Source organism: Rhincodon typus, chromosome 24, assembly GCF_021869965.1.
Source record: "Rhincodon typus isolate 14 chromosome 24, sRhiTyp1.1, whole genome shotgun sequence".
Classification (NCBI taxonomy): Eukaryota; Metazoa; Chordata; class Chondrichthyes; order Orectolobiformes; family Rhincodontidae; genus Rhincodon; species Rhincodon typus.
In genome coordinates, this window is record NC_063355.1 from 47,052,836 (window position 1) to 47,073,610 (window position 20,775).

The following is a 20,775-nucleotide window of genomic DNA, read 5'->3' on the forward strand; positions in this document are numbered from 1 at the left end:
CCCTCAGCACTGACCCTCCGACAGTGCGGCGCTCCCTCAGCACTGACCCTCCGACAGTGCGGCGCTCCCTCAGCACTGACCCTCCGACAGTGTGGCGCTCCCCCTGGTTTACTGTTTAAGCAAAACACTGCTCTTCGCGGAGAAGATCCCTCACCGAGCATTAGCTGCTTTCACGTCGCTCCAAGTTATTTGTAAAACAACACCTTGAGCTTTCTGTTTGTCTATGGTTCTGTTAAGATTGTCCTGTCTTCACAGCTTCACCACTGTGCCTGGTTCAAACTGGCAGCATTATACGGGGAACCCCTGGAGCTCGAGTTCCATCAGAGTCAGCAGCTTCCTACCGAGGCTCAATCACTCAGGTAATCTCTGTTCAGATCACAATGTGGGAATCTGCCAAGGATCACCACTGGCTCCCCCCCCATCCCACCCCAACCTCCTTTCCCCAGTCACACCTTTAGTTTTAGTATTGTTTCAGTCACAAGTGTGGCCAAATTGTTTCCTCGTATCCTGTTATCCAGGTTCCTTTTAATTATCTCACACTTATCCATTTATTATAAAATGAAGCAAATTCCTAAAAATGAACTGACAAAACTGTTTAATACGTAAACTATAATCCTGAATTAGAACTATTTTAATCCCAAAGAAGATACATTGAAATGACAAAAGGCAGCAAGAACTTTACAGAGATGATCTTTTTAAAAAATGTAAGAGAAACACCCTTCAGTCTGAATAACGAAACATTGAATTTGACGTTATCAGATTGCTGACAGCTGTAGACTGTTGGAAGCTCTCTAAATGCTGTTTCAATTTGGATGTAAATCAAGTTGATTCCAACTCTGTGGACAGGGGTCACAGTTCAACTTTTGAGGGTTTACAAGGGAATTAAAATACGGTGATGGGGAAATTTTATCACGTTTCCATGTACAGTTCCCAGGAGAAGGAGAAAGTCTCACTGCCACGGTGAGCTTTTGAAGTTTTCTTCCTTTCAACTCTCTCTGGGTTGTGAAGCCTAGTCCTGAAAGGATTGCAAGACAGCCATCTGAGCAGTACCTCCAAAACCCAAGTTTTCTTACAGATAATGGCAGTAAAACCCCATCTCTTATGCCCATAAAAACTTTGCTTGGTTGACTTTCCAAAGTCACCTGACTTTTTGTAATTAGCAAGTGGATCGCAGTCAAACTAAAACTGTTGGCCTCATTTCCCTGAAATCACAAGAGTTCCCACTCCCCTTAGTAAAAACCCTGCTTCATTCAGAGAGTGTCCAAACATTTCAGTAACTTCCAGTTCTCCATGTTAGTCAAAAATATAGCTGTACTCTGAAAAAAGGAGTGATGGCTCCAAAGCAATTGACTGAGGAAAGCAATGACCCTGCAACAAGCACCAAGGATGGACTGGCCTCTTTCTGTTCTCAATCGTTATCCAATTCCAGCAAAGTAATAAAAAGGACAGATTTGCATTTATATAGCACCATTCCAGATCTCAACCGTCCCTAACTATTTTTCAGCCGATGAAGCATTTGGAAACAGAATTACTTTTGGTGATGTAGGAAATGAAGCAGCAAATTACTGCCATCAAATGTCTCAAACAACCTGACAGCAAACCCAAAGAGTGCGCAAGTAACGTGATGTTATACATAATAAGGGAAGAACAGAACATTGTAATCTTAGAAATTGTACCAGAAAATCTATTACATCAGCCTAAGGGGGATCTCGGTTTAACACCTGAAGTATACTGCCCCACTCCCTCAGCATTGACCCTCCGACAGTGCGGCGCTCCCTTAGCATTGACCCTCCGACAGTGCGGCGCTCCCTCAGCACTGACCATCCGACAGTGCGGCGCTCCCTCAGCACTGACCATCCGACAGTGCGGCACTCCCTCAGCACTGACCATCCGACAGTGCGGCACTCCCTCAGCACTGACCCTCCGACAGTGCGGCGCTCCCTTAGCACTGACCTTGTGACAGTGCGGCGCTCCCTCAGCACTGACCCTCCGACAGTGCGGCGCTCCCTCAGCACTGACCCTCCGACAGTGCGGCGCTCCCTCAGCACTGACCCTCCGACAGTGCGGCACTCCCTCAGCACTGACCATCCGACAGTGCAGCACTCCCTCAGCACTGACCTTCCGACAGTGCGGCGCTCCCTTAGCACTGACCTTGTGACAGTGCGGCACTCCCTCAGTACTGACCCTCCGACATGGGGACAAAAACAGAAGTTGCTGGAAACGCTCAGTGGGTCTGGCAGCATCTGTGAAGAAAAATCAGAGCTAACGTTTTGGGTCCGGTGACCCTTCCTCAGAAGATCAGATACATGGGAACACCATCCCCTGAAAGTCACCTCCAATACACTCACCATCCTGACTTGGAAATATACCACCATTCCTTCAGTGTCACTGGGTCAAAATGCTGGAGTTCCCTCCCTAATAGCATTGTGGGTCAGCCCACAGCACAGGGACTGCAGTGGTTCAAGAAGGCAGCTCCCGACCACCTTCTCAAGGGGCAGCTAGGGACGGGCAATAAATGCTGGGCCCAGCCAGTAACACCATGTCCCATGAGATCCGTGAGACAGGGACAGTACTTCGCAAGTTAATGGGTATTTTAAAGAACAGTTTGTGCGCTGAATAAATAATAAGTACTTGACATTATTAACAGTTGATTGTGAACACTGTCCTGTGTATGTTTGCACACATCAAAATGTGGCCGTTGGAACCATTAGCTGATGCAGTGAGCAGCCCATCCCCTGTCAGTATCGTCTGCAAGTTATTTCAGCCCTAAGCCGAGAGCTTGGTTTAAACCATGTACAAGTTTCTCCTCCAAAGCATTAATTATTTTATTTTGTTTCAAAATACTTTGTTACATTGTTCTTTTCCTCAATTACTATTCACTCCTGGATTGTTCTGGCTAATCCAGGTTTATGTTCTTGTTGTTTGTTGTGAGGTTTTGGGGGCTGCTTTCCTCTGGCACTGAATGTGCTGCCTCCATCTATAATGACCATTGACTGTGTCTCTGCTGTTACACAGGGAACGCCAGCAGAGGTTCTGTATAAAGGAACCGTCACCAGGGTCACAGAGGACGACAATCCCAGGGATGAGAGAGCGCAGAATGAAGCCTCCCCAAAAGGACAGGTCATCTATGAAGGGAAAAGTGGCCATGTGCTCTCATATGATGGTGAGGAGCCTCCATATAGATTACAGAATTACCTGGCAGTGCCACAGAATATGTTAATCCAACCTCCAGTTGCTTGCCTTGTGTTGCCAAAAGTGGAAGCCAGTTATTGCACAGTAAATTTTGTTGCAATCACAAAGAAACTGAGAAGCTTTTTAAGGAAAGGAATTTCATATCACCGATGGAAATAAAACCACCGGACAAGACTTTGATTTTTAAAACATTTAACGTAGACATTTACTGTAACAAACAAACTAAAATCAATATCATTCAAACTTTATCTAAATTGTGAAAGATACTTTAAATAAAAATGAAAATTTCACATTAAATAATCGCCATAACAAAGCTATGCCTCACATAATCTGTGTAACTTCCTGCAGTAACGCAGCATCAACTGCAAAATCAGGCTTTCCGTCTTATTTCTTGCTATGTGGGATCTCTTCCTTACACTTACATCAGCTCATGTCACATTGATCAGCGGTGATTTTCCATCTGAAGTCCCAGGACACAATCAGCACTAACAAGGTACATATCTATGAACCCTCTCTCACTCAGGTCAGTCATCCTCGTCCACAGGATCCACAGCAATTCCCTTCACCAAGCCCTTTAAACTGTCTAAAAACCTGAAAAAACTGCGGATGCTGCAAATCAGGAACAAAAACAGAAGTTGCTGGAAAAGCTCAGCAGGTCTGGCAACATCTGTGAAGGAAAAATCAGAGTTAACATTTCTTCCCAGATGCTGCCAGATGTACTGCGCTTTCCCAGCAACTGCTGTTTTTGTTTCATTAAACTATCTGGTTGGCTCTGGCAAAATGGAATCAGCAATTTCCAACCTGTAATCCCTCTTACTTTTTATCTATTGCATTCTATCCTTTCAAACTGTATAACAAATACAGCAACATGGTCTATACTGTATTCTCAAGAGACTTGTTTCACCACAAGCATCTTTTCGAATGCTGCCAAACAGGAAACTGTTTCATTCAGAAAGGACCTAGCTTGTTCTTGCTGTCACAAGTATTCAGTGTTTATGAGCTGCAAACAATAAAACAAGCCAGTCAAACCCCTCACCGCCCCACACGATCAGCTTTCTGAGTTTACACCAGAATTAACATGGACACATTGCGCTACACTAAAGAAAAATACAGATATTCCCAAAACACAACTTCCCTTCCCAACTCCTAATAACAAAACATAAAGTTGTTGAGCAGTTAATTAGGTGTGGTCATGTCAATTGAAGGGTCAGGTATTCATCAGGACACACTGACAAAATCCGTAATAGAGAACTGGGATCAATTACATTAGGCCAGATCAAGGATTAGCGCCTCATTCTCAAAGTTGGTCACTCCGACAGTGAGGCGCTCCCTCAGCACTGACCCTCCCACAGCGCGGCGCTCCCTCAACACTGACCCTCCCACAGCGCGGCGCTCCCTCAACACTGACCCTCCGACAGTGCGGCGCTCCCTCAGCGCTGACCCTCCGACAGTGCGGCGCTCCCTCAGCACTGACCCTCTGACAGTGCCCACTCCCTCAGCACTGACCCTCTGACAGTGCCCACTCCCTCAGCACTCACCCTCCGACAGTGCGGCGCTGTGTCTCATGAATATTTAGGGTTTAAAAATGAAGCATTACACATTGATCCCAATGAGGGATGAAGGTAGTGATTCTGATTTGTGTAAAATTGTATTTTGTGGTTTGTTTTATCTCCATGCTGCTGTATAACATCTGAATCCCTCTCGACCAACCACTTGTGTTCTTCTGGTTGACACATGATGGTCAGAAACAAACATCACCAAATATTTTAGCTGATACCTGAGCTTTGAGATGGTGCTGGTGAACTCACTGTTGTGGCTCCAAGGGAAGTTTCGGTGGGAATCTGTACAATGGGTCTGGGGTGTATGTAAGGTCCTGAGTGATTAACACAGTGTCTAATGAGCAAAATGGGTAAGAGAGCCAGTCCATGGCTTCCAAAGGAAATTACAGATAGTATCCGATCCAAGGAAGAAGCATACAGTTTGGCCAAGAAAAATAATAAATCTGAGGATTGGGAGCAATTTAGAATTCAGCAAAGAAGGACCAAAGGATTGATCAAGAAGGGGAAAGTAGAGTACAAAAATAAGCTTGCAGAGAACATAAAGACTGACGCTAAGAGTTTCTATAGGCATGTGAAGAAAAAGAGATTGTTAAAGACAAATGTAGGTCCCCTACAGACAGAAATGGCCGAATGTGTAATAGGAGACAAAGAAATGGCTGAGGAACTGAATACATACTTTGGTTCTGTCTTCACAAAAGAGGACACAAATCAGATACCAGACATGTTGGAGAATGCAAGATTTAGTGAGAGGGAAGAATAGAGGGAGATCAATATTAGTAGAGAAATGATGCTGGGAAAATTAACGGGATTGAAGGCGAATAAATCCCCAGGGCCTGATAATCTACATCCCAGAGGATCTAAGGAAGTGGCTGTAGAAATAGTGGATGCATTGGTGGTCATCTTCCAGGATTCTATAGACTCTGGAACAGTCCCTGCAGATTGGAGGGTAGCTAATGTCATTCCAGTATTCAAAAAGGGAGGTAGAGAGAAAACAGGGAATTATAGACCGGTCAGCCTAACATCGGTAGTGGGGAAAATTCTTGAATCCATTGTCAAGGATTTTATAGCAAAGCATTTAGAAAGCAGTGGCAGGGTCAGACAGAGTCAGCATAGATTTATGAAGGGGAAATCATGCTTGACAAATCTGTTGGAATTCTATGAAGATGTAACTGTTAGAGTTGACAAGGGAGAACTGTCGATGTGGTATATTTGGACTTTCAGAAAGCATTGGACAAAGTCTCACATAAAAGATTATTGTGCAAGATTAAAACGCATGGGATTGAGTGAAGTATATTGAGATAGATAGAAAACTGGTTGGCAGAGAGGAAACAAAGAGGAGGAATTAATGGGTCCTTTTCAAATTGGCAGGCAGTAACTAGTGGGGTGCCACAGGGTTCGGTGCTGGGACCCCAGCTATTCACAATATATATTAATGATTTGGATGAGGGAACAAAATGTAACATTTCCAAGTTTGCAGATGATGCCAAATTGGGTGAGAGGGTGAACTGTGATGAGGATGCAGAGATCCTTCAGCATGATCTCGACAGGTTGGATGATTCGGCAAATCAATGGCAGATGCAGTATAGAACATAAGAGCTAGGAGCAGGAGCAGGCCGTCTGCCCCTTCGAGCCTGCTCCGCCATTCAATAAGATCATGGCTGATCTTCTCGTGGACTCAGATCCACCTACCCGCGTTCTCACCATATCCCTTAATTCCTTTATTGTTCAAAAAAAATCTACCTTATCTTTAAAAACGTTTACTGAAGTAGCGTCAACTACTCCACTGGGCAAGGAATTCCATAGATTAACAACCCTCTGGGTGAAGAAATTCCTTCTCAATTCAGTCCTAAATCTGCTCCCTCTAATCTTGAGGCTATGCCCTCTTGTCCTAGCTTCACCTGCCAGCGGAAACATCCTCTCTACTTCTATCTTGTCTATTCCCTTCATAATTTTATATGTTTCTATAAGATCCCCCCTCAATCTTCTGAATTCCAATGAATATAATCCCAATCTACTCGGTCTCTCCTCATAAACCAACCCCCTCAGCTACGGAATCAACCTAGTGAACCTCCTTTGCACCCCCTCCAGTGCCAATACATCCTTTCTCAAGTAAGGAGACCAGAACTGCGCACAGTACTCCAGGTGTGGCCTCACCAGCACCTTGTACAGCTGCAACATAACCTCTCTGCTTTTTATTTCAATCCCTTTAGCAATGAAGGACAAAATTCCATTTGCCTTCCTAATTACTTGTTGTACCTGCAGACCTACCTTCTGTGATTCATGCACAAGGACACCCAGGTCCCTCTGCATAGCAGCATGCTGCAACTTTTTACCATTTAAGTAATAATCCTTTTTACTATTACTCCTACCAAAATGTATGATTTCACATTTATTTACATTGTATTCCATCTGCCAGACCTTTGCCCACTCACACAATGTATCTATGTACCTCTGCAAAGTTTCACAGTCCTCTGCTCACTTTGCTCTGCCACTCATCTTAGTGTCATCTGCAAACTTTGACACCCTACACGTGGTCCCCAACTCCAAATCATCTATATAAAATGTAAATAATTGCGGTCCCAACACCGATCCCTGAGGCACACCACTAGTCACTGACTGCCAGCGAGAATAGCACTCAATTATCCCCACTCTTTGCTTCCTGTTAGTCAACCAATCCTCTATCCATGCTAATACTTTACCCTTAATGCCATGCATCCTTATCTTATGCCGTAGCCTCTTGTGCGGCACCTTGTCGAAGGCCTTTTGGAAATCTAGGTACACCACATCCACTGGGTCCCCATTGTCCACCTTGCTCGTAATCTCTTCATAGAATTCCAAAAGATTTGTCAAGCATGACCTGCCCTTCATGAACCCATGCTGTGTCTGCCCAACGGGACAACTTCTATCAAGATGCCTTGCTATTTCTTCCTTGATAATAGACTCAAGCATCTTCCCCACTACAGAGGTTAAGCTAACCGGTCTATAATTCCCCATCTTTTGTCTTCTTCCCTTTTTAAACAGTGGCGTCACATTTGCTGTTTTCCAGTCTGCTGGGACTGCCCCAGAGTCCAGCGAATTTTGGAAAATTACCACCAGTGCACCTGCTATTTCTCCCGCCATCTCTTTTAGTACCCTGGGATGCATTCCATCAGGGCCAGGAGACTTATCAATCCTTAGCACCATTAGCTTGCCCAACACTACCTCTTCCGTAATTATGATTGTTTCCAGGTCCTCACCTTCCTTTGTCTCTTTGTCAATTACTGGCATGTTATTAGTGTCCTCCACTGTGAAGACCGATACAAAATACCTGTTCAGTGCCTCGGCCGTTTCATCATATCCCATAACTAAATTCCCCTTCTCATCCTCTAAAGGGCCAACGTTTACTTTAGTCACTCTTTTTCGTTTTATATATTTATAGAAACTTTTGCTATCTGTCTTTATATTCTGTGCTAGTTTTTTCTCATGTTCTATCTTACTTTTCTTTATAGATCTTTTTGTGGCTTTCTGTTGACCTTTAAAGTTTTCCCAATCTTCTAGTTTCATGCTGTTTTTGGCCACTTTGTATGCCTTCTCTTTCAATTTGATAGCCTCCCTTATTTCTTTAGACACCCATGGCAGATTACCCCTTTTCTTACAGTCCTTCCTTTTCACTGGAATATACTTTTGCTGAGCACTTTGAAAGATTGCTTTGAAAGTCCTCCACTGCTCGTCAACTGTCACACCATAAAATTTTTGTTTCCAGTCCACTTTAGCCAAGTCCTCCCTCATTCTATTGTAGTTCCCCTTGTTCAAGCACAGGACCCTGGTATTGGATTTTATCTTCACACTCTCCATCTGTATTCTAAATTCAACCATACTGTGATCACTCCTTCCAAGAGGATCCCTAACTATGAGGTCATTAATTACTCCTGTCTCATTACACAGGACCAGATCTAGGATAACTTGCTCCCTCGTCGGTTCCATTACATACTGTTCAAGAAAACTATCACGGATACACTCAACAAACTCCTCCTCAAGGCTACCCTGACCGAGCTGGTTCGACCAATCTATATGTAGATTAAAATCCCCCATGATAATTGCCGTACCAGTTTTACAGGCATTAGTTATTTCTTTGTTTATTGCCCGCCCCAATGTGACGTTATTATTTGGTGGCCTATAGACTACGCCTATCAGTGACTTTTTCCTCTTAGAATTTCTGATTTCCACCCAAATGGATTCAACCTCATTCTCCATAGAACCTATATCATCTCTCAGCACTGCCCTGATGTCATCCTTGAATATCAGAGCTACGCCACCTCCCTTACCTTCCTGTCTTTCCTTCCGAATAGTCTGGTACCCTTGGATATTTAACTCCCAGTCGTGACCATCCTGTAACCATGTCTCCGTAATGGCTACCAAATCATATTCATTCACGATGATTTGTGCCGTTAACTCATCAACCTTGTTACGAATGCTACGAGCATTCAGGTAAAATGCCTTTATGCTAGCTTTCTTACCCTCATGATTTCCAACATCTCTAATAATATCTCCTGAGTTATCCTTCCTTTTTTGCTTCTTTCAGAGTCTGCCTTGAACTTAAACCCTCCTGCACACATGCTAACCTGCTGCTTACCTTTTTATTTACCATCATACTCCCTGTCGTTTTCCCTTTCCCTTCCCCCCCAACTCACTAGTTTAAAGTCCTAGTGACCACCCTATTTATCCTTTTCGCAAGAACACTGGTTCCAGATCGGTTCAGGTGGAGACTGTCCCATCGGTACAGATCCCTCCGGTTCCAAAACTGATGCCAATGCCCCATGAAATGGAACCCCTCTTTCCCACACCACTCCCTTAGCCACGTGTTTACTTCCCTAATTTTCTTATCCCTAATTTTCTTATCCCTAAGCCAATTTGCACATGGCTCGGGCAGTAATCCGAAGATTATGACCCTCGAGGACCTGTTCCTTAATTTCGTTCCTAGTGCTTGATAATCCCCAAACAGGTTGTCCATCCTAGCCTTGACTATGTTGTTAGTCCCAATGTGGACCACAACAACTGGATCCTCCCCCTCCCGCTCCAATATCCTTTCAAGCCGGCCAGAGATGTCCTGCACCCCGGCACCGGGCAGGCAACACACCATGCGGGACTCCCGATCCGGCTTGCAAAGGATACTATCTATCCCCCTAACTATAGAATCCCCTATAACTACCACTTGTCTTTTTGCTCCCCCCTCTTGAATGGCCTTCTGCACCATGGTGCTGCGGTGAGCTGGCTCATCATCCCCGCAGCCCTTTTCCTCATCCACACAGGGAGCAAGCATCTCGTACCTGTTGGATAAGGTCAAAAGCTGAGGCTCCTCCACTCCTGAACTCAGGATCCCCCTACCTGCCTCACTTGCAGTCACATCCTGTTGTCCCTGATCACTAACTGAATTTGAATTACTTAATCTACCAGGTGTGACTGCCTCCCGGATGTGCCGCGTGTTTGAAGCTCAGATTCCAGATCTTCAACTCTGAGCCGGAGTTCTTCCAGCAACCAACACTTGCTGCAGATATGGTCACTGCCGTTCACAATGGGATCAGCTAGCTCCCACATCATACAGCTACTGCACATCACCTGCCCAGCCATCTCTACTTAGTTAATTACTTTATATCAATTTATGAGTTAAATACTTTCTAATACCTCTCTGCTATGGTCTTTTCAAATAACCAATTAATAGATAAATTAAAAAAAGAAAGTAAATTTTTAACCAATTACACGATACAGAAGAAATAGAAAAAGTATAAAAGCCTTACCTTACCAACACATCACAGAGTCCTTTTTTTTGGTTAGAGGAGGAGGGCGGGTGGTACACAACACGTTTAGTGTCTCGGGTTCAGCCGCTGCCCAAATATATTTCCGGCAGCCCCCTGGTCCTCGCTGTCGCCTCTCCCCCTGCTGCTGAAAAATGAATTGGATAAGTTTGAGGTTATTCACTTCGGAAGCAAAACCAAGAAAGCAGATTACTGAGATAACAAGGTGTAGAGCTGGATGAACACAGCAGGCCAAGCAGCATCAGAGGAGCAGGAAAGCTGACATTTCGGGCCTAGACCCTTCTTCAGAAATGCCATTTCAAGATGCTGCTTGGCCTGCTGTGTTCATCCAGCTCTACACCTTGTTATCTCAGATTCTCCAGCATCTGCAGTTCCTACTATCTCTAAAGCAGATTACTGCCTGAATGGCTGTAAATTGGGAGAGGGGAGTGTGCCATGGGACCTGGGTGTCCTTGTGCACCAGTCGCTGAAGGTAAGCATGCAGATGCAGCAGGCGATAAAGAAGGCAGATGGTATGTTGGCCTTCATTGTGAGAGGTTTCGTGTACAGGAGCAGGGATGTGTTGTTGCAGTTATACAAGGCCTTGGTGAGACCAAACCTGGAATACTGTGTGCAGTTTTGGCCTCCTTTTCTTTGGAAGGACTCTCTTTCTCTCGAGGAAATGCAGTGAAGGTTTATCAGGCTGATTCCAGGGATGGCGGGTCTGACATATGAGGAAAGATTGACGAAGTTAGGAGTTAAGGCAAATGAGGGGTGATGTCATAGAGACTTATAAAATTTTAAAGGGACTGGTCAGGTTAGGTGCAGGGAGGATCTTCCTGACGGTGGATGTGTTCAGAACCAGGAGTCAGAGTCTGGGGATTTGGGGTAGACCATTTAGGAGGGAGATGAGGAGACATTTCTTCACCCAAACAGTGGTGAGCCTGTGGAATTCATTACCACAGGAAATAGTTGATGCCAAAACATTGACTGTATTAAAGAGGCGGCTAGATATAGTACTTGGGTGAATGGGATCAAAGGTTATGGGGAGAAAGCAGGATTAGGCTATTGAGTTGGATGCTCAGCCATGATCGTGATGAATGGCGGAGCAGGCTCGACAGGCCGAATGGCCTCCTCCTGCTCCTATCTCTTATGTGTCCTTGAACGTCAGAGGCTGCAGGATATCCAGGGGCAGAGCCTGCATTCTGAGCCAGTTTCCAGTCAGCTTAGCCATGTCACTATCTACAGACCCCCTCTGGCTCTGCACCTCCTATCACATCACAGCACCTCCTGCACCCACAAGTCTGCTCTGGCTTTGGTTTTCATTCACTTTCCATATAATCTTCAGGAATGACATCAGGAAATTCCAAGGACAACCAGTGGAGTTCTGTAGCTGTGAATGAAGTCACTGGAATGAAGCGGAGCTATGAGATGATGGAAGAAGGCATTATGTGGGGTTTAATGACACGCAATTCAGTGCCTTCCAGCTATGAGGGTAAGTATGTGAGAGAGAGAGAGCGAGAATCTGTTCCGTATCGAGAATTCCATCTCAAACCTTAACAAATGGCAGCCATCAGGCTGGGAGCCCAGAGCTGAAGGTTATATCTACACTCAGTCATACTCTCATTGGTCTGTCAAAGATCTGACAGCTCCTAACCTGTTTTTCAGGAATTGATCAGTTGGTTGGACAATTGTTATTAAGAAATTGCTTGTTGTTTATTTTTATAGAAAATAGGAACAGGAGTACTTGGTTCAGTTTTCCAACCCTGTTTTACCATTCAATGTGATTGTGGTTGATCATCTAACTCAGTCCCCTGCTCCTACTTTTACCCCATACCATTTGATCCCTGTGGCCCCTAGAACTTTATCTAAGTCATTCTTGAAGACATTCATTGTTTTGGCCTCAACCGCTTCACAAGGCCAGAGAATTCCACAGGCTGCCAACTCTGTCAGTCCTAAATAATCTCCCCGTTTCCTTAGATCCCTGGTTCTGGACTCCCCAATCATTGGGAATATCCTTACTGTATTTACCCTGTCACACCCTGTTAGAATTTTAGAGGTTTCTATTAGATCTCGCCCCTCATTCTTCTAAACTCCAGTGAATGTACTCCTAATTGATCCAGTTCCTCCTCATACATCAGCCTTGCATTCCCAGGAATGAACCTGGTAAACCTTCACTGCACTCCCTCCATCTCCAGAAGATTGTATCTCAGATAAGGAGATTAAAACTGCACAGTATTCCAGGTGTGGCTTCACCAAGGCCCTGTCCAATTTCAGCAAGACATCCCTGTTTCTGTACTCAAATCTCTCGCTATAAAGACCAACATACAGTTTGCCTGCTGCACCTGCACCTGTTACCTTCAGCAACTGGTATTCAAGGGCACCCAGGTCTTGTTGCACCTCCCCCTTTCCCAATTTATTATCATTCAGATCATAATCCACCTTCCTGTGTTTGCTCCCAAAGTGGGTAACCTCACATTTGTCCACATTACACTGCATCTACCCACTCACTCAGCCTGTCCAAATCACATTGAAGTATCTCTGCATCCTCATAGTTCAGTCTCCCACCCAGCTTTGTGTCATCTGCAAACTTGGAGATATTACATTTAGTTCCCTAATCTAAATTTTTATTTAACTTATTTTTCTAATCAGCCTGTTCAGAGATGTTATTACACACCTCTGGAGCAGGTGGGACTTGAACCTGGGGATCCCAGTCCAGGGGTAGGGACACTACCACTGCATTTCAAGACAGCCCTGTAAACCATTCCCTGGGCCTCTGGATTAACAAGTTAGTGATAATACCATCGCCTCGTTGAAATACCAGTGCACTTGACTCATCAATAACTGGGCAGGCACTTGCTTCAGTAAAGCAACAGTAATGTGAGGACCGTATGTTTTGAACCTACGCAGGGATAACCCCAATGGATTTCTAATCTATCGCCTTAACCACTTGGCCACAACTACATGCTCAGTTCCTCATCTAAATCATTAATATATATTGTGAACAGCAGATGGAACTCGTCACTGTTTACTTTCCAGACTCTGGTTATTTACTGGAGAAAATGCGTTGTGTGTTTTAGGGCTGATGTTTCGTGCTGTTCCCAGGGACAGATTGAGCCATCGTGACTCCAATCAACTCCCTCAGATTCACGGCTCAATCACACAAGGTAATCCTTGCTCAGCTGCAGACCATGATGAAAATCATCAGGTGTAGATTGTTAGGAATCTGGGCTGTAAAACACTCGTTTCATCTCTCTCCATCTCCGACACACTGTCTCCATACTCCCATTTTGGTCTCCCTCTCTATCTCTCTATCATTCTGTCTCTCCGTCTCCCTCCCTCCCCTCCCTCCCTATCACTTCCTCCCTACCTCTCACTCTCTCTTTGTCCCTCCTTCTCACTCCATCTCTCAGTAGATATTCAAAATGATTTCGCAGTGACAGATGCAGATTCCTACATCATTAACCAACTGGAAACATTTATAGCAAAGTAGATTGTTCAGCTCCTTGAGCATTCTCCACCTTCAATAAATTCTGTTCAAATCTGACCTGTTTGTGTTCCCAATTCTTCTATATGGCCATCTATTCCTGATGACCTTTTATTCCCCTGCTCAACAAGAATCTTTCTGCCTCTTCCTTGAATATTTTTAAATGACCCCTCTGCCTTGAGGCATTGTGTCCCATAGTTACACAACCTTCAGAGAGAAATCCCCCTCATCTGTGTGCTGAAATGATGACCCCTAATTTTAAAGCCGTAGTCTCTAACTCTGGATTTGCCCACAAGAGGAAATAACCTTTCCACATCCACCTTGTCAAACACCATTCAGGATCTCATAAATGTCAATCAAATGTTTAGGTCTTTTGCATTGTAGCAGAAACAAACCCAGCATGACTAACCAGTCTTCATGAGAAAAGCCACATTCTCCTCTGAACCACCTCCACTGTGTTTACATCATTCCTTTATTATGGAGACCAAAATTGCACATTGTAATTGAGAGATGCTGTCACTGCTGTCCTGTATAAATGAAGCAGAATGTCCTTATTTTGATCAAATAAATAATTGGAAAAACTCGGCAGGTCTGGCAGCTTCTGTGGAGAGAAAACAGAGTCAGTGTTTTGGGTCCAGTTTTTGTTTTGGATCTCCATCCACAGTTCATTTTTTTGTGTATCCTCAATTTGATGCACAATTCCAGTTGAAATAAGGGCTGGCATCCCACTAGCTGCACCCGCATACTAACCTTTGTGACTCATGCACTAAAACACCTAGATCCCTCTGTACCTTGGAATTCAGGCATTCTCCATTTAAGTAATACTCTGTGCTTTTTACTCCTGCCGAAGTAAACGACTTTGCACGTTCTTGCATTATACTCTATCTGCTAGTTTTTGCCCACTTTATCATCTGCAAACTCTTTGTCTTCACACTTCATCTTACTCATTTTTGTGTCCTCTGTGAATTTAGTCACCGTGCTCTGCCTCCCCTTACCTAACTCATTGATGTAAACTGTAAAAAATTGAGGTCTCTTCTTCAGAACAGCTGTGTGACTCTGAAGAAGAGTCATCAGACTCAAAACATTCACTCTGCTTCTCTCTCCATACATTTCTCCAGCGATGTCTGTTTTTGTTTCAGGTCTCCAACATCCACAGTTCTTTGTTTTAATTTCAACATCAAATGACCTGGCCAACAGTTTCCTGCTTTCTCTCCCTTGTTGGTGGAGGGATTATATTAGCTACGTTCCAGTCTGATAGAACCTCTCAGTGTAGGGGGTATAGAACAGGGGGACGGAGGGGGAACATTGTGGGAGTGGGGTGTGGTGTGGAGGAGGGGTTTAGGAAGTTCCCAAGTAACTGTGGTTTTTCAATTGAGACCAATTTAAAATCTGGTAAATACAAAATATATTTCTGGGTTTTTGTTAAACCATTCAGTTTAACCTGTATTTTTGCTGAGTCACTCTGGCGTGTTTCCCTTGTGTCTCTGGCGTGTTTCCCGTGTGTCTCTGGTGTGTTTCCCGTGTGTCTCTGGTGTGTTTCCCGTGTTCATTCACAGCTGTGTTTGACACTGTTCTGTCAGGATTACCTCGATCACAAGCTGATGGCCAGGGTGAGTGTCTGAGGAGAGATTCCAAGCAGATTAAGAGAGAAAACTCACCGTCGAGAAGCCTGTGCGATGGATTGAAGCGGAGGAGCTGGGATGGTTTTGTCCCAACTGTCAAAGAGGCAGGACGCTCAATCCATGAAATCCCTCGGCAGAGATCGCACAGAACACCAGAGACCTGCACGCTATCGAAATGCAACATCGAGGGCTCCATCTCCCAGGTACCAAGGGTCCTGAGTATTGTGGGTGCAGCAACTCAACACCCAGAACTCTCTGCTCACTAACTCCGGGCTCAATCTTACCGCGTTTTCAAAAAGTGTTATTTTTGTCGAGTCTAGTGGAAGGTTTCTCTCCATGAGGCCTAGCGAGTTTGCTCTCATTATTATCCCAAACCCACCTCATTAACCAGGTACCAGGCACCTGTGGCACTCTGCTATTCCGATGCACGCCTGATACTCCCACTCAACATAAACAGAGGTACGCCTCACTCCGGAATATTCTGGAATCCCTGGTGTAAGCGCTGTCGTTAAAAGGCCATTGTGGATCGGGTCACAGGTGCTCAGATAGGAGGTGTGCGGGTTGGGCCGGGGTGACTGTAGGGAATGATGCAGGTGAAGAAAACATAAGGAGTGAGAGGTACAATGGGAGACTGCATATTGATGAGGCTGATAATGGGAGGGAATCTTCATTGATAGACCACTCACCCTTCACTTGCGAAAATCCTGTCTCAATGTCCAGGAAAATGTGATGTGCTGTTCTTGTACAATTCTCCCAAATTTCATGGCATTCAGGCATGGGAAGATCCCACCCTATACGACTGAACCCAAACTAAGGTTCCAGGAGATGGAACAGTAATATATTTCCAAGTCAGGATGGTGAGTGGCTCAGATGGCAACTTGCAGGGGGTGGTGTTCCCATGTATCTGCTGCCTTTGTCCTTCTGGATGGAAGTGGTCATGGGTTTGGAAGATGCTATCTGAGGATCTGTGGTGAATTTCTGCAGTGCATCTTGTAGATGGTACACACTGCTGCTACTGAGCGTCGGTGGGGGAGGGAGTGGATGTTTGTGGATGTGGTGCCAATCAAGTGGGGGCTGCTTTTTCCTGGATGGTGTCAAGCTCCTTGACTGTTGCTGGAGCTGCACCCATCCAGGCAAGTGGGGAGTATTTATCACACTCCTGACTTGTGCCTTGTAGATGGTGGACAAGCTTTGGGGAGTCAGGAGGTGAGTTACTTACCACAGTAATTCATAGCCTCTGACCTAGAGGGTTTAACTAGAGGGTTTCAGACATGGAGGTCCAGGACAGATGAAAATTGAAGAGATGACAGTAATCCCCAAGCTAACTGTAATCCTACACCAGCCTCAACCTGAATAACAGTGTTTGACCCAGTGCTAACCCCAAGCCAAGCCTCATGGTAAATCTAGCATTGTGTAATGAGCCTCAATGTGAAAACATGTTTTTCTGTTGATTCAGCAACTCTTCCGGTGAGAGTCCATTTTACCCGTTCACCAACCAACCTCTCTGTTATTCTCAAAACCTGCCTTTGAATTGTTTGACTTCATATGGAAAGGCCCCAGTTTTTGAGCCACTTATTTTGTGTTTCTTTCCTTCTTTAGGGACCTGCAGTAAAATGTGAGAACACGTCTCCAGCAGCTGGTGACAAACATACCAGCCACTCACTGAGCAGTTCCAGGAACGTTTTTCACCCCAGGGAGCAGTTGGATCTGACCCTTGATGGTGCAAGAGGTTTGGACAGAATTCCCTACGATGACAGTCCAAAAAGCCGGCTCAGTCCCGTTGTTAATAGCACCAGCTCCACTAAACAGGAATCTCCGGTCATTATGCAGGAGTCAGCAAAGTCTCACATCAGTCCACATTCCTACCCAGCAGCTCTCCACTTTAACGGACCTTTACACAGGCGATCTCCTGGTGCAGTGAGAGAAGCAGTATCTATACAGCAAGAAGGTACCAGGAACACTGACATTTCCAGAGCAACAGGTCACTGACACTGAAACCACTGACCAAAGCTCCTGACTTGTTCTTCTGATTCACTTTCTTTATTAACTGCTCCCTTCACAGCTGCTGGCTTGTTTGCTGTCCCTGTTTATTCATCATTTCATAATGTTTACCCTGGTATTTCTACATTAAACCTTCATATCTTTTCCAGACAATCAGCTGGCAATCTCATTCCTGGCCCTCCCAAGCCACACCCTTTTCAGGGACAGTTTCTGCTTTTATTTTTATTCTTTTGTGGGATGTGAGTGTCACTGACAAAGCTGGCATTACTTATCCACGTCGAGTTGGTGATGTGAATGATTCCCCTTCCTCATCCTGTTTGTGTCATTGGCACATTCCTGCTCCTTTTCCAATTGCCCCAACATCCCTTTTGTCATTGCCTTCCATCGGATCACTGACCTGCCCTCTCTTTCGCTGCCCCTGCATTTCTTTACAACCTGTTACGTAGATTCTGTGAGGGGTGGAGAGTGTGCAGCCTGCTGATTGCAGGATGGAGCAGCTCAGCCTGTACCTCATCATTATGACTTGCTGCGTAAAAACCAGTCTTCCTCCCAGTTCCCCCCTTTCCTATGCTTCTGTGAACCTAGAATCCTGTCCCATCAGCCAAATGGGGGCATTCCCCACTGTCTCCCTCAGCCAACCCTGTCAAAACCCTGCACTCTGCTCTCACATCCTCCCCATTCCAGGAAGAACAGCCTGAACCAAACCTGGGAGCTAAACCCCACCATCCATGTGATGTTGTGGTAATTTCAGATCTCTCACACTCCTGTTCTGATGACATTCCTGTTGAAATTCAGAGTCAGGAAGCTGAAGCTCAGATCATGTCTGAATTTTTAATCCCTTGTGGTATCCACATCGGTCACACAAAGCTGTTTGGTTCGTGGCTCAAGGAGCTGCCTGTGGGGACGGACTCCCCGGGGAGAATCTCAAAGCCACGCTCCAGCCAGGCCTGTGTTTGACTGACAATGGAGCAGAGAGAACCGAAACTTTCCCAGTGCAGGCAGTGACCAAGACTGGTTCCATGTCCAGGACCTTGCATTCTCCTGCTAAATGTTGGAAACCCCAGCCAGTTAACTCTGTCTGTCTCTCCACAACTACTGCCTGCCCCACTGAACATTACCAGCACTCTGTTCTTACTTTAAGTATTTACATTATTTAGCTTTTGTATTCATGGGTTTTTGAACTGTAAATTTATTGAGGATAAAGGGAGCAAGGAAGTGATTGAAATAAAGATACAGACTATTGAATTGTGGACTAGGTTTGAGGGGCTGAATGGTCTCCTGTTACTATGGGTAACCAGCCTGTTTTGGATTTCTCTCACTGATTTCCTTTTCTCATTTTTTTCTAAGGTAAAATGGTTTCTCAGGAGCGAAAGGCCACTCCAACATCCAGGGAAATGTCTTCTGCTAAATCACCACACAGAATGATCCCAGAGCAATTTGCACACAGCCAGTATGAACAACTGCTCGGGAGAATGGCCGCGACTGATTTCTATCGGAGCTCTGTCCCACTGGGACTTGATGCTGCTGCTTTAGCCCAGGCAGTGCCCCTCGATACAGGTAACGCCACCCCCACCCCCACCTACCCCATTACCATCTTTCCACATACCCACATGTTGTTGACACTATTGATGGTTTGGTGTGCTGAAAGTTTTATTGGTTTTACTGAAAGTTGAAGATTGTCGATTAACTCCGATCACAGTCGCTGAGTGACTATTGCGTTTCACCTTGTTTCCAGCTGCTTATTGCTTTCCGAGAGCCCTGACTCCGACAGGGGCTTACCCTCACCCATATGCCCCTCTCCTGCTTCAGGGCTGTCCTGAAGCTGCTGCTTTGGAAAACAGACAGACCATCCTGAACGACTACATCACCTCGCAGCAGATGCATCATCCAGCGACAACAGCAGTGACGCACCGCGCTCAGCTACTTCGGGGCCTGTCCCCACGTGAACAGGCCCTCACTCTGGGCTACTGTGCAAATCCTCAAGGTGAGTTCTCCAACCCATAGCCAGCACATTCCATCAACCTGATTGATGAAGAATTGATTTAGAAAGGGAAAATAGAGTACAAAAGTAAGCTTGCAGGAGCATAAAGACTGACACTAACAGTTTCTATAGGTACGTGAAGAGAAAGAAATTGGTGAAGACAAATGTAGGTCCCCTACAGACAGAAATGGACGAATGTATAACTGGAAATGGCTGACCAACTGAATATATACTTTGGTTCTGTCTGCACAAAAGAGGACACAAATCAGACACCAGAAATATTGGAGAATGCAAGATTTAGTGAGAGGGAAGAATAGAGGGAGATCAATATTAGTAGAGAAATGGTGCTGGGAAAATCGACGGGATTGAACGCGGATAAATCCCCAGGGCCTGATAATCTACATCCCAGAATACTTAAGAAAGTGGCTCTAGAAATAGTGGATGCATTGGTAGTCATCTTCCAGGATTCTATAGACTCTGGAACAGTCCCTGCAGATTGGAGGGTAGCTAATATCATTCCAATATTCAAAAAGGGAGGTAGAGAGAAAACAGGGAATTATAGACCGGTCAGCCTAACATTGGAAGTGGGGAAAATTCCATCTGAGAATTAAACCTTTTTGATTTTCCTGGATGTAAGTTTTAACATGATGGAATGAATTTGAAATGCTCCCTGTGACCCTTTAAAAGCACCAATGACAAGATGGATGCTGGAGTTTACAAATGTCACACTTCACTGGGTAAGCCGCTATCTCTCAACACATCACAAAAGGAAAGATTTTATAAAGTACACTGATTTCCCCAGTTTTTCTTTCTTTTAGATCCAGGTTTCTGTACTTAGCAAGGATTATTATTTATTACAAGTAGATAGATTCTAACTATATATAAATAACCATAGCACATGACTCTACTGGTTAAAATTCTAACCCCCTTATAAAGCATCCCCTACAAACACATACAGACAGGAAAGAAAACACGGGTGTTATGGGCGGAGCGAAAGACTGGGAAGGCAGTTCAGTGGCCCCTGGCCACAGGGTTTGCTGAGATGATCCCTGTACTGATCAGAAACTGCTTCTCGATCTTCATTCTCCAGATACTTTCACTTGTTTGCGGGAGCTACAGGGTGGCTGGTTCACACTTAGAAAGGTCTCGGACTTATTAATGG

The 20,775-nt window shown here is 45.0% G+C and overlaps 1 protein-coding gene across 1 annotated transcript in view; it reads left to right on the forward strand.

The window, feature by feature from the left end:
• LOC109936819 (nuclear receptor corepressor 2-like) overlaps positions 1-19,686 on the forward strand; it is a 32,381-nt gene extending 12,695 nt beyond the window's left edge. Inside the window, exons 6-13 of the mRNA XM_048611408.1 lie at positions 256-359; positions 3,016-3,163; positions 11,871-12,017; positions 13,603-13,689; positions 15,590-15,834; positions 17,231-17,579; positions 18,980-19,189; positions 19,368-19,686. Coding sequence (XP_048467365.1) covers positions 256-359; positions 3,016-3,163; positions 11,871-12,017; positions 13,603-13,689; positions 15,590-15,834; positions 17,231-17,579; positions 18,980-19,189; positions 19,368-19,636 — 1,559 coding nt within the window. The 3' untranslated portion in view covers positions 19,637-19,686. The remainder of the gene's footprint in view (positions 1-255; positions 360-3,015; positions 3,164-11,870; positions 12,018-13,602; positions 13,690-15,589; positions 15,835-17,230; positions 17,580-18,979; positions 19,190-19,367) is intronic.
• The last annotated feature ends 1,089 nt before the right edge of the window (positions 19,687-20,775 follow it).